At 46.5% G+C, this 14279-nt stretch overlaps 1 protein-coding gene across 3 annotated transcripts in view; it reads left to right on the top strand.

Moving 5' to 3' along the window:
• The window catches only part of HPS4 (HPS4 biogenesis of lysosomal organelles complex 3 subunit 2), a 71973-nt gene extending 58157 nt beyond the window's left edge, over positions 1 to 13816 (top strand). For 2 of the 3 annotated variants that reach the window (XM_073582666.1, XM_073582665.1), the window contains exons 11-14: positions 168 to 1080; positions 1460 to 1592; positions 8430 to 8538; positions 13471 to 13816. In XM_073582666.1, the coding sequence (XP_073438767.1) occupies positions 168 to 1080; positions 1460 to 1592; positions 8430 to 8538; positions 13471 to 13642 (1327 nt within the window). In that variant the 3' untranslated portion in view covers positions 13643 to 13816. Of the gene's footprint in view, positions 1 to 167; positions 1081 to 1459; positions 1593 to 8429; positions 8539 to 8644; positions 8676 to 13470 lie in introns of all 3 variants that reach the window. The other variant, XM_073582667.1, reaches the window with a different exon arrangement.
• The last annotated feature ends 463 nt before the right edge of the window (positions 13817 to 14279 follow it).

Here is a 14279-nt window from a genome sequence, read left to right as displayed (position 1 = left end):
TATTATGTCCTTATACATAAGACCATAGAATTCAAAGAGGCTGTACTTAGTTTTTTCATTTCTGTAGGTGTCACTTATAGATATATAGAAACCTTATTACATTTGTATTTCTATTTTATTCTTACATTTCATATACCCTATATATTGTATTGCATTTTTGTATCTAGAATACCAAGTTCCTCAAGAAGAAGTTCAAGTATTTCCCACAGCCTCAGTGAGGAAGCCCAGGTTAACCAGGCCTGTATCTCAGAAGGGGAGTCTTTAGATAAAGAGAAAAGAAAGGTGGAACGAGCTTCGTTGCCCAAGGTGGATATTGTACATCTGTCAGCAGATGGTTTCAGAGCTAAAAATGACCACACTACTTCAGACTCCATGTTTCTGGGACCCATTTTGCACATTCCCATACAAAGCTCATCTCCATTTAAACCTTCAAATATGCTTAATACCAGTGGTGACAATGAAAAAATAAAAACCAAAGGGAGCAGCAGCTCAGATGATGTATTCATTGATGGCATTTCTAAGGACTCATCTCCAATAACTTCTGAAGGCCAAATAAAGCTTCTCATGTCCAAAGATGACCATGAAAGTAACAATGATCATTTGTCTACAGGGAGTTTTGCTACTTGCTTTTCTTCAAGTGAGTTAGAGAAAAGCAGTCCCGAGGAATCGGTCTCCTCCACGATGGAGGACAGCCAGTTCACTGTGGACAATTCCTTTGCAGAAAACAAAAATGAATCACTAACCACAGAAGAGAATTCTGAAGACCACCATGGAGTTATGACTACTGAGGACAGCCTTGACCTGTTGAACATTACTGATGGTGACACGCAAGATGATGTGAGAGATGCCGAAACAACCCGGGTGATTACACAGTCATATGAGAGCACAGATACCGAAAGCAGCCAGTGCTCTAAATCTTGTAACATCACAGACTGGACATTGACACTGAGCTCAAATCCACTTAGCAGTAGCTCAAAACTGATTCAGATGGTCTTATATGTCCATAATGTGAAAGGCTTGGTGTTATCTCTTATTGCAGAAAACGATTTTAGATACACTAAGGAGAATATTCAAGATGTGGTGAGTATGAAGTATCTTAAGCATTATTTGTGAGCGTTGTGTAGAGAATATATGTACAAACTTATTAGAAGTTTTCCTGCTGCCAGAATACAGATGCAGTTGCAATGTAGACTATGTGGTGATAACGCAAACTGCAAAATACCCTGCACAAATGGCTGACCTTTCCCGTAGGATCTCTTCAGCAGCCAAACTGATTGACCAAAAATTACAAGGATCTGTGTTGCCATATCTTAGCACCTTTCCCCGTCACTGAATAATGACTTGTACTACACAGTATAGATACAATGCTGGTGGATTTGACTGAGTTGGTAAGTTACAGTTTTCGCAGCTCTAGCTTAGTGAACTGACTTTCTAACCTTTCCATTATCTCTTCCTTTAGTATGATAGCACATTGGCTTCTCTCAACGGCTTAGAAGTTCATTTGAAGGAGACGTTACCCATGGACAATAATAATGTATCAAAGAGCACATACAGCTTTACCCACTATGACTCTATCCAGAACACTCTTACTGGTACGTGAAGGTGTGTTGGGTCTACATTCACACTGAGTTTTTAGAAGAGTTCAAAAAATGAGGTTTTCAAGCTAAAACCGCTTTACGAAACGCTACTGATTTGACCTATATGCACACAGTGTGTTTTGAGATTTTTAAGAGGATTCAGATCATTTTCTCCTTCGCCTCATTGGGGGACACAGATACTGTGGGGTGTATGCTTCTGCCGCTTGGAGGCTGACACTAAGTGGAAAAAAAGAGGTTAGCTCCTCCTCCGCAGTATACACCCTCGCCCCTATTGCGGGCGGAAATCAGTTTTTTACTTAGTGTCTTTGAAGGCACACGTGTCTGGTTTTCTCCAGACTTTTTTTTTTTTTTTTTTTTTTTCTTTTTCTTTTTTTCCATGAAGTTAAGACAGGGGTGACGGATCCTATTGAAAGGGTCCGATCTCCCCAAACCGACAACGGGAGAGCACGTGTTGAGTATCGTCTCCACATATCTTTTCCCGCACCGAGGGACATATCTGGGTTTTTTTTGTTTGTTATTTTATGAAGAAGAGACGGGGGCAACAGATCCTATTGAAAGGGTCCGATTTCCCCAAACCATCAACGGGCGAGCACGTGCGAGTGTCCCTCCACGTATCCTCTTCCGCGACATGGGATACGATGCCGGACTTAGCCCTGTCCACCCCTAGGTATTGAAACCATGGGCTTGCACAGAGGCACAAGACTAGTCTGTGCGGCCCCCACTGCTCCACCAACGCTAGACGGCGGTGCTGCATGGTGATGGACGGTCCCTCTCCTCACCCCCTGAAGGGGTTAGATGGAGTTAGTTTCTGGACGGTGCAAGCACCCTATCCCCATCCCCTCTACCTGGTGGCAACAGGTTAGAGCCGGAGTCAGGTATGAAGGGCTGGGGAGGGCCTGCGGCAGCGTTCCGGGAAGCTCCAGGCATCTTTGGAAGTGTAGAGCAATCCTCCTTCCCTCTCCTCCCTCCTTCCGCCAGCGTGGGCGCTGGGTTTCGGCGGCAGGGACTGGAGCCTGCAGGCCGCCGCCCCCCCCTCCCTTCTCCACTCCTGCGGCGGGCGTGCAGGCACAATTTAGTCCGTGGCTTCGGCCTCTGGCGTGACGTCATTCCCGGTGCCGCCCCTTGGCTGGGGTGGACGCCGAACAAATTGAGCCCCCGGCTTCACGGCAGGTAGGCCGCGCCCGGCAGAGGAACGGCCCACCCTACCCGGAGGACAGGAGCGCGGGGCAGCGCAGAGGCAGCGACAGGAGCACGTGGGTCACAGGACGGGGTAAGTGTGACTCCGATCTTGGAGGCTCGCTACGATTAAAGGTGGCGTTTTTTTCCCCTCCTCCCATCCCTTCAACCCTCATATGAATTAGGCCTGGCTGCAATATGATTGGGAAAGGTAATCGCGTTCCCTTATGCCGCATGCATTTCTGGAGGGGCTAATTTTTTGCCACATGCCAGAGTCAAAAATTATGCGAAGCCTGCGAGCCCGATCGCGCCCAGGAGCCCTCCCCTGCGATGCGACCAATGTGCAAGCCCCCTGGAGTGGGCCCTATCTCTTTCACAGTACGAGGGCAATCGAGTTCCGTCAGGCCCCAGATAGGGGCAGGGACAGTGGCTGGTCGGCCTTAGAGGGGACCTCCACCTCACTAGAGCCTTCGGCCTGTAGGGGCCGCTCTTACTCCAGGCAGACCCGGTGGAAGGAATCCTCGCGGTGTCGCCCAGTCCATCCGGTGCTGTGGCATCCGTAAGTCCTGCTTCTCGCTCCCCGTCACCAGGGTTGATTGCGAGCAGACCTCAGGTCGACTCAGACAGACACCTTGACCTGGATGCTCCAGGGTCATGTGAAATAGTGGACAGGCTCATACAAGCCATCGGTAAGACCTTGAGGATTGAGTATGGTTCCACCGCATCTTTTTGGCCATAAGGTGGCTTTTAAGCGAGTGAAGCGGCCGCACGGAATTGGGTCCTCTTATACTGAGTTTGAGGACATAGGGCAGCGACTCAGGGAACGACCAGACGGGGGTTTCTCGGGTCAAAAGGCACTCGAAGTAAGGTATCCATTTGCCAGACATCCGTAAAAAATGGATGAAATCTCCAATGGTGGTTCCACCGGTGTCGCATCTAGCCGCTAAAACCCTGTTACGTTTCTAGTGGTTCCTCTATTAAGGATTCCACGGATCGCCTCATAAAGAGCTTCTTTCTCAGTAAGTGAGGTGTCAGGTTCAGCGTTCTCCCTCGTTCGCAGTGACTTGGGCAGCCAAGGCCTTGAATTCATGGTCAGAATCGTTAATCAGGGTCGCTCAGAGGCAGAGCTACCTGCCGAGATATCGGAGATCGCGAGGCAGATGGCGATGAACCTGGGGCTATGTAATCAATGCGTCTTTGCATGCGGCTAATTGCTCGGCACTTGCTGCCGCTAACGCAATTTCTATCAGAAGAGCTCTATGGATGGCGGGCCGATTCTGCTTTCATGAAGTCCTTGACTTCTCTGCCTTATGATCAGTGCGGCCGTTTATTGGCGAGAGGTTGGATAAGCTTATCTCTGACTCTCCTCAGGAGGAAAGAGCGTTTTTTTCTCCCTCAACAAGGGGTCAAACTGCCTTTTTCGCACCCTTTTCAGGCACGTTTTCGATCTTTTCGCAACCCCGGGTGGACCACAGCGGCCAATTCCGCCGCTTCAGGCCGCTCCAACCAGGATAGGGAGCGGCAGATCTCGTATGGATCCAACCCATTGGGGAGAATGCGGACTCAGCAGCCCAGATCAAGGGGATCCAGATCCCAAAGATAGCTAAATGACTCGAGGCGTTTGCCAGACGACACCGGCAAGGTGGCGGCCGTCTACTCCGATTCCGCCACGTCTGGTTCAGTGTTGCACGCGACACGTGTGTAAAGGAGTTGGCCTCAGGTTTACAAAATAGAATTTGTCAGATGCCCTCCAAGACTGTTTTTCCTTTTCTCGTCTTCCCAGGGTGGATACCTAGGCAAGGGCTCTATTAGGGGCCATCGAATCGCTCCTGCACAACGGAGTCATTGTTTCTGTGCCAGAACACGAAAGAGCTCAGGGTTGCGATTCCAAGCTGTTTGCCGTTCACAAAAAGGGAACGGGTCTGTCAGACCTGTCTTGGACCTGAGGCTTCTGAACAGGTTCGTCAGCATCAGACATTTTCGGATGGAGTCTCTCCAGTCAGTCATATCGGCCATGGAGTGGGGAGAATACTTGGCCTCAATAGATCTCCAGAACGCATATCTGCACATTGCCACCGGCCATTCTAGGCTGAGCAGGAGTGCATTCATCAGGTGGCGAGCCCATTTTTCCTGCTCATTAGTGGTTTCTGCGCTTCGACATCAATGGTCGACATTTTTCAGTTCATAGCACTACCCTTCGGGCTAGCCAAGGTTCCCAGAGTTGTCACACAGGTTATGACAGTTGTCATGGTCATGCTACATTCTTGAGGCATAGTCATGGTTGACGACCTCTTTGTTAAGGGCCCTTCAGTACGGGCAAAATGTCAACATCACGCTGAATACTCTTGGCCGCTTAGGGTGGTTGGTCAGCACGAGGTAGTCATCTCTTGTTCCAGCTCAGAGGTTTTTTCTTCTTAGGAAGGATCCTCGACACTTGCCGAGGGCTGGTAATTCTCCTCAGGAAGAGGCGCTTACTCTTCGGAGGGAGTCTGGACACTTCGCCATCCAGTCCCTCATTCCAGCTGGTTCGGGATGAGGATTCTAAGAGAAATGGTGGCGGCAATAGAAGCGTTACCGTTCGCCAGTTCCTTCTTCGCCCCCTGCAGCGCGCCCTCTTGTCAGCCTGGACAAGAATTCCGTTCATGTTCGTTCAGCGGGGCCGGCGATCCTGTCAAGTCAGGGAGTCGCTCGAATGGTGGATAACTAGTCCCTCTCTGTCCCAGGGGAATCCCTTTTTGCCCAGACCATGGGTTGGTGATGACAACCAATGCCAGTCTCCTCGACTGGGGAGCAGAGTTTTCGCCACCACACGACCCAGGGGAGGTGGTCCCCACAGGAGGCTCTCCTCCTGACCAAGCTAGTGGAGATACGGGCAATTTGGCTGGCTCTGCAACAGTTTCATCACTTTCTGCAGGCCGCCTTGTCCGAAGTCAATCGGACAAAGCCATGGCGGTGGTCTATATAGATCATCAAGGGTGCACCCGCAGCAGAGCAACCATGCGCGGGGTGGGGCACGTTCTTCAGTGGGTCAAACAAACCACTCGGTGATCTCGGCAGCTCTCATCCCGGGCGTGGAAAATTGGGCTGTAGACTTTCTCAGGGGGAGAGTGATCTCTGCATCCCGAAGTCTTCCAGCAGATTTTTTAGCTGCGGGGAACACCAGATGTGGATCTGTTGGCTTCCAGAGTGAATGACAAGGTGCCCACATGCGTTGCTCGGGCCAGGGATCCGCAGGCAATCGGTGGACGCGTTGGTTCTGTTATGGAACCAGTGTCACCGCCCATATCTATTTCCCCCGCTGTCGCTACTGCCGAGAGTCATCAAAAGGAGCAAGAGGGAAGGGGTTCCGGCGATCCAGCTGGCCCCAGACTGGTCCTATTGAGCGTGGTACACAGATCTAATGCACCTGCTCGCCGACGTTCCTTGGCGACTGCCAGAATGCCCAGAGCTACTTTCTCAAGGGCCGATTTGCCACTCGGGCTCAGTGGCCCTGTGTTTGACAGCATGGCCAGTTAATCTTGGATTCTAACCCAGGCAGGGTTTGGGAGCAAGGTGGTCGCCACAATAGTTAGCACCCGGAAGTCGACCTCAGCACGAATTTACCACCACATCTGGAGGGTGTTCTTCGCTTGGCGTCGAGGACGCGGTGTATTTCCATTGAGATTCTCGATCCCCAACATCTTGATTCTTCTCCAGTCGGGCCTAGACTTGGGCCTGGCCCAAGTTCTCTCAGGAGACAAATATCGGCTTTATCCGTCCTGGCCCAGTGCGGAATGGCTACCAGGATACAGGTAAAGACTTTCATCCAGGGTCTCTCCCACTTGGTACCTCCCTATAAGGTGCCTATGGATGCCTGGGACCTTCACCTGGTCCTAAGGGTTCTGCAGGAAGCTCCTTTTTGGGACCGCTTCAGAAGGTTTCTTTGAGGTTCCTTTCCTGGAAGGTGGCGTTCCTAGTGGCCATTATTTTTGCCAGGCGGGTCTTCAGGGCTGACTGCACTATCCGGCCGACCTCCATTCCTCACTTTCCATAAGGATAAGGGGTGCTCAGACCAACCCCTCCTTTTCTGCCGAAGGTCGTGTCCTCTTTTCACATCAATGAAGATGTTGTTTTGCCTTCATTTTGTCCAGCACCGGGCACCGTGTGGAAGAGGCTCGTCACACGTTAGACTTGGTAAGAGCCCTCCGGGGGTACGGGTCGAGGACAGCTCCCTTTTGTCAGACGAACATGCTGTTCGTGCTCCCCGAAGGGCGCAGAAAGGGACTCGCTGTCTCAAAATCGTCCATAGCCAGATGGTTTTTTGTTTGACTTTTTAGGAGTCCTACCGCATTAGAGGCTCGCCGATTGCAGCAGGGATCAGAGTGCACTCTACTTGGGCAGTGGGCGCCTCTTGGACGCTTCGGTATCAGGCTTCGACAGAACAGGCTTGCAAAGCAGCAACCTGGTCCAGCCTGCACACATTTGCCAGACATTGTAATAGTCATACTTAGGCTTCGGCGGATGCGAGCCTGGGTAGAAGGATTCTCCAAGCAGCGGTGGCGCACCTTTAAACTAAACAAAAGATGCATGTAGCTTGGACCGGTGAGTCAATCTCCCACCCAGGAGCTGCTTTAGGACGTCCCACAGTATCTGTGTCCCCCAATGAGGCGAAGGAGAAACATGAATTTTTGTGAGTACTCACCGTAAAATCCTTTTCTCCCAGACGCTCATTGGGGGACACAGCACCCACCCTAATGGCCAGTTGGCTCTTGTTTTGTTAAAATTTAAGTACATTTACTAGTTTGATATAAGGGTGGTGGTGTTTTTTTTTGACATGTTGTACCTGTATTAAGGCTGATTTGTTGTCCTCCTACTGCTTTGGCACCAAACTGATTTCCGCCCGCAATAGGGGCGAGGGTGTATACTGCGGAGGAGGAGCTAACCTCTTTTTTTCACTTAGTGTCAACCTCCAAGCGGCAGAAGTATACACCCCACAGTTTCTGTGTCCCCCAATGAGCGTCTCGGAGAAAAGGATTTGACGGTGAGTACTCACAAAAATCCATGTTTTCTTCCCAGTTTTTGCTGCAAAAACAGTGGGTGCGCACCTAGCCTTGTGAGGAGATGGAGTTTTTTTTTCCTAAAGCATTCTTTGCAGCCTTTTGATTGGAGAATGCCTAGTTTGGAAAGTTTTATTCCAGATCTGGATCTAAGAAGTGACATCTACTTTCTTTTTTTCTCCCAGGGGTGTTTCAAAAAACATTTTAGTAAAAGCAAAAGCTCAAAACTCTTAATATGAACAGCAAAATAGATTTTCTACTGAATTTATTTTGAAGAGTTTTTCCAAGAGTGTTTGTTTTTTTCCCCAAGAGGATTTTAGAGCGTTTCGGGTGAAAAACGCTTGAAAAAAAGTGTGATCATACCTGAATACTGTCACGTTCCTCAAGCAGTGATTGAAACTTTTTTGATTAGAGTGTAGGGATCACAGTAATTCTATGTTATATTAGAAAAAAAAATAAGTGACATTGCCGGCTAAACTATCCAGTTTCTGAGGCATTTATTAGCAGCGTTTATAAGTAAGACAGCTGAAATATTCTTGGCATTCGCTAATTCTCCAGTTAACCATTCATCTGTCTAGTTGTGGTGGGTAGAAATCTTCTCGTTTTGTCTTCTCTACAGCCAATCTGTCATCCGCCTCAAGCACAAGTGACCGCCAGTTCCTTCGAGCTGCCAACCTCATCCACTCTGACTTTAGCTTATACCCATCCTTACAGGAGGTGACTGTAAGGTAAGAATACTGGGTTTGATTTGATGGACGTTAGTTGCTCTATGATTATTTTTACAAATGCGCTGGAAACAGCTCTATGAACTATTCAATAATTTGTTGTTTTTAGAAGATCTGCCTTTTGGAAGTGCATTGAGCAGGTGAGTGGTGTGCTGGTAAAAGGGAAAAAAAAAATCTTTAAGTCTTCTGCCTGAGCGAGTGTGAACGAGCTGAGTGTGACCTGAGCGTAAGTGCGAACTGTGGTAAGTGTGTGACTTGTGATTCAGTGACTTTGGATTCAGGGAGTTTCCAAGGGAGGTATTACTGAATTGCTGTTATATTTTATTAATACTTTTTATTTATTTTTGCTTATCTTTTTGTCTGGTGCATTCCCCATTAGGATGTGCTCCACTATTGCCAATGCCATCCAGTGCACGTCTTGCCGCATGTATGAAATCCTTTAACAGCCGGTCGAGGGTGCATACTGCTGTGCGAGATGTGAGCATGTTGTGCATTTGGAAGCCCAGATACTGGATCTAAATGTGCAGCTGGCAACACTGAGATCCATAGACAATATGGAAAGGAGTCTTCTGCTCACTGAGCAGACGCTCAATGGGATAGATGAGGGGGGGATGCTAGGTTGGAGCTGCAGGACAATGAAGCAGCTAGCTGGGTGACAGAAAGCGGGGTAGAGGGAAGAGCACCAGGGAGGCTAGTCCTGATCTGGCACACCCCAATAAGTTTGCTAAGTTGGCAGATGAGGGGAGTGTTAGTGCAGGAGTAGCACTGCTGCAGCAAGGCATGTCCTCTGAAAGCCGGAGGAGTGTCTGCTTCAGTAAGGGGGAAAATAGGAGAGCAGGGCAGGCCAGACAGGTTCTGGTAGTGGAAGACTCACTTATTAGGGGAACAGATAGGGCAATCTGTCACAAAGACAGGGATCGTCGAACGGTGTGCTGCCTACCTGGCGCTCGAGTCCGACACATCGCTGATCGGGTTTACAGATTACTGGGAGGGGCTGGTGAGGATCCAGCGGTCATGGTGCACATTGGCACAAATGACAAAGTTAGAGGTAGGTGGAAGGTCCTTAAAAGATGATTTCAGGGAATTAGGCTGTAAGCTTAAAGCAAGGACCTCCAAGGTGGTATTTTCGGAAATACTTCCTGGACCACGTGCCATGCCAGAGAGGCAACGGGAGATTAGGGAGGTTAATAAGTGGTTCAGGAATTGGTGTAGGAAGGCAGGGTTTGGGTTCCTGCAGAACTGGGCCGACTTCTCAGTTGGCTACAGGTTCTACACTAGGGACGGGCTGCACCTCAATGGGGAGGGTGCAGCTGTGCTGGGGAGAAAATGGCTAGAAGGTTGGAGGAGTGTTTTAAACTAGGGACGGGGGGAGGGTATTCCTTTTATAGGAGGGGAAGACAGTGCAGATAGAGACCTGGGCACAAATAATGAAATGGTGGGTGGGGGTGGCTTTGGGGTTGGGTTAGAACAGTTAATTAAGAAAGAATAGAGGTACAGAGAGATACATAAAGTGCATGTATAATGCCAGAAGCCTCACCAACAAAATGGAGGAATTGGAGTTAATGTTGTTGGAACATAATTATGACATGGTGGGAATATCTGAGACATGGCTGGACGAGAGCCATGACTGGGCTGTTAATTTACAAGGCTATAGTCTGGTCACAAATGACCGAACAAATAAGCGAGGAAGAGGCAAGTGTTTATATGTAAAATCATCCTTAAAACCCATCCTTCGTGATAATATATATGAATCTAATGAAATTGTAAAGTCCCTGTGGTTAGAGATAAGGGGAAGGGGGAAAAATAATAAATTACTGATAGGGGTTTGTTATAAGACTCCAAAAATAATGGAAGCAACAGAGAATATCCTCATAAAGCAAATAGATGAAGCTGCGACTCAAGGAGAAGTCAATATTATGGGGGACTTCAACTACCCTGAAATACATTGGGGAACCGAAACCTGCAGTTCCAGCAAAGGTAATAGGTTTTTGACAACTATGAGAGACAATTACCTTTCACAACTGGTTCAAGACCCAACAAGAGGGGGGGCACTGTTAGTCCTAATATTAACCAACAGGCCAGACCGCATATCATATGTAAGGGTTGAGGGTCACTTGGGTAATAGTGATCACAAATTAATAAGTTTTCATGTATCCTTTAATAAGATGTGTAGTAGACGGGTTACAAGGACACTAAACTTCAGGAAGGCAAATTTCCAATGGATGAGAGATGATCTTGGTGCAATTAACTGGGACGATATCCTGAGACATAAAAATACACAAAGAAAATGGGAGATGTTTATTAGCATCCTGAATAGGACCTGTGCACAATATATACCGTATGGGAATAAACATGCTAGAAATAGGTGGAAACCACTATGGCTAAATAGAGCTGTAGGGGGGGCAATAAGAGATAAAAATAAAGCATTTAGAGAATTAAAGCAAGTAGGTAGTGATGAGGCATTAAATAAATACAGAAAATTCTGTAAAAAGCAAATCAAGACCGCAAAGATTGAGACAGAGACTCATTGCCAGAGAAAGTAAAAATAATCCCAAAATATTCTTTAACTACATAAATAATAAGAAGCTAAAAAATGATAGTGTTGCTCCCCTTAAAAATAGTCTGGGTGAAATGGTGGATGAGGAAAAAGCCAATATGCTAAATGACTTTTTTTCAACAGTACTTACACAAGAAAATCCCATGACGGATAACATGATCAGGGATAAAAATTTCTCCATTAAATGTCACCTGCTTAACCCAGCAGGAAGTACGGCGACGTCTAAAAATCACTAAAATTGACAAATCCATGGGCTCTGATGGGATACACCCCCGAGAACTGCAGGAATTAAGCACAGTCATAGATCCATTATTTTTAATCTTTAAAGATTCCATAATAACAGGGTCTGTACCACAGGACTGGCGTATAGCAAATGTGGTGCCAATATTCAAAAAGGGGACAAAAACTGAATTTGGAAATTATAGGCCAGTAAGTTTGACCTCAACTGTGGGTAAAATTCTGGAGGGTTTTCTAAGAGATACTATACTGGAGTATCTGGAGAAGAATAACCTCATGACCCAATATCAACATGAGTTTACAAGGGACCATTCCTGTCAGACTAATCTGATAAGCTTTTATGAAGAGGTAAGTTCAGGACTGGACCAAGGGAATGCAGTGGACGTGGTGTACATGGACTTTTCAAAAGCTTTTGATACGGTGCCACACAAAAGGTTGATACATAAAATGAGAACAATGGGGATAGGGGAAAATATGTGTAGGTGGGGTAAGCTGGCTCAGGGATAGGAAGCAAAGGGTGGTTATTAATGGAGCACACTCGGACTGGGTCACGGTTAGCAATGGGGTACCACAGGGGTCAGTTTTGGGCCCGCTTTTTAACATATGTATTCATGACCTTGTAGGGGGCATAGAGAGTAGAATTTCAATATTTGCAGATGACACTAAACTCTGCAGGGTAATCAATACAGAGGAGGACAATTTTATATTACAGGAGGATTTATGTAAACTAGAAGCTTGGGCTGATAAATTTCAAATGAGCTGTAATGGGGATAAATGTATGGTCATGCACTTGGGTAGAACGAACAAGATGTATAGTTATGTGCTTAATTGTAAAACACTGGGCAAAACTGTCACTGAAAAAGACCTGGGTGTATGGGTGGATGACAAACTCACATTTAGTGGCCAGTGTCAGGCAACTGCTGCAAAGGCAAATAAAAAAAAATGGGATGCATTAAAAGAGGCATAGATGCTCATGAGGATAACATAATTTTACCTCTATATAAGTCACTAGTGCGACCACACTTAGAATACTGTGTGCAGTTCTGGTCTCCGGTGTATAAGAAAGACATAGCTGAACTGGAGTGGGTGCAGAGAAGAGCGACCAAGGTTATTAGGGAATTAGGGGGTCTGCAGTACCAAGACATGTTATCACACTTGGGGTTATTTAGTTTGGAAAATCGAAGACTTAGGTGTGATCTTATTACAATGTATAAATATATGCGGGGACGATACAAAGACCTATCTAATGATCTTTTTACTCTTAGACCTGTGACGGGGACAAGGGGGCATCCTCTACGTCTGGAGGAAAGAAGGTTTAAGCATACTCACAGATGCGGATTCTTTACTGTAAGAGCAGTGAGACTATGGAGCTCTCTGCCATATGATGTTGTAATGAGTGATTCCCTACTAAAATTTAAGAAGGGACTGGATGCCTTTCTTGAAAAGTATAATATTACAGGGTATATACACTAGTTTCCTTAATATTGTGTTGATCCAGGGAGCTAGTCTGATTGCCGTATGTGGAGTCGGGAAGGAATTTTTTTCCCCAATGTGAAGCTTACTGTTTGCCACATGGGTTTTTTTTGCCTTCCTCTGGATCAACATGTTAGGGCAAGTTAGGATAGGATATGGGTTGAACTAGATGGACTTAAAGTCTTCCTTCAACCTTAATAACTATGAATTAGACTATGAATTTCTTAGGGCTTCCCCCCTTGTTTAGTCTTATCTGCACTGTGCTCTGATACTAAAAATCTCTGAAAATGGAGGGGATGTGACCAGACATCGGCAGCCCCGCAAAACGGAGCAATGTTTTTGAATGGCAAATTGGTGAATGATGTGTCTAGTCGCATGCACCTTTATCAGGTAACATTTTTTCAACCGGAGCTCCATGCTGTCTATGAAGAAGGTTGTACTAAATGAGGGACCAACTCCTTTAAGGCCATCTCCAGTCCTTCAGACAGTCCAAGCACAGTCTAAAGCTGGCCATAAAAAGTTATGTATATTAGAGCTGCTGAAGATGACCATAATGCAATGCAGTTTGCTATAAAAAAAGAATGAAAAATAACCTATTATGAGTAAATTGTTGATAAATGCCACAAATTGCCCTGCAAGTAATATTATCTTCTGAATGACTATTACAGAAATGCCTCTTCATCAGTGTATGGTTGCCAGAGTGCAGTACACGAAACCTACTTCCAGCAACTAGCCCCTCTATTTAGAAACTCTGGAGCTCCAGACCCACAGGACACTGCCTTCATGCTACACAGCAAAGCCAAGCAGAAATTACTGAAACATGGTCTCAACTTGCTGTAACACCACAGGATTGCTATGATGGGACCTGCACAAAAACACCTTCCTCAGTCAGAGACTGAATGAAAGGGTGGCTCATGGACCAAACTCTTTATCAGACACTGCATATCTGAAATGTCCAAGCTGGTTTTCTATTTTCCACCATAAATTAAAGGATTATTAGTCCTGTCATTTTGATACTGTCTACCAGATCACTCTGTAATGTGACTCAGTGTGACTAAAGGTGACCATACCCATAGCTGCTGGTCAATCAACCTCTTTCCTCCCACCAACCATACACATATATGCTCGGCTGGTTACGCGAACGTTCCTTCACTATGTGTGACCATCCCTAAGGCTATCTTCACGCAGGACATATTTGCATCAGATTTTCTTTGAAAGCTAATTTTTTATTAAACATTGCATCAGGTTTTCTGTTCGGAAAATCTATATTTCACAGTACCAGAGAGGAAAATTAGATTTTTTGAAATCTTATCCTTGCGTTGCAAAGAAAACACAAGGCATCAATTGACGCGTGTCAGAATTTTGACATCTGCAGTCTGTCAATTTATGTTGCTTATGTTCACAGCAGATTTATGGATTTCACCTTTTTAACAAAGCAAACACTACTGTATATTCACAGCATATACGCAGAGGAAAT

The sequence above is a fragment of the Dendrobates tinctorius genome, unplaced genomic scaffold (assembly GCF_039654945.1).
Source record: "Dendrobates tinctorius isolate UK_male_01 unplaced genomic scaffold, ASM3965494v1 ptg000073l, whole genome shotgun sequence".
In the NCBI taxonomy this organism is placed as follows: Eukaryota; Metazoa; Chordata; class Amphibia; order Anura; family Dendrobatidae; genus Dendrobates; species Dendrobates tinctorius.
The sequence above is the reverse complement of the archived record's forward strand: the minus strand, read 5'-3'. Positions and strand labels throughout refer to the sequence as shown.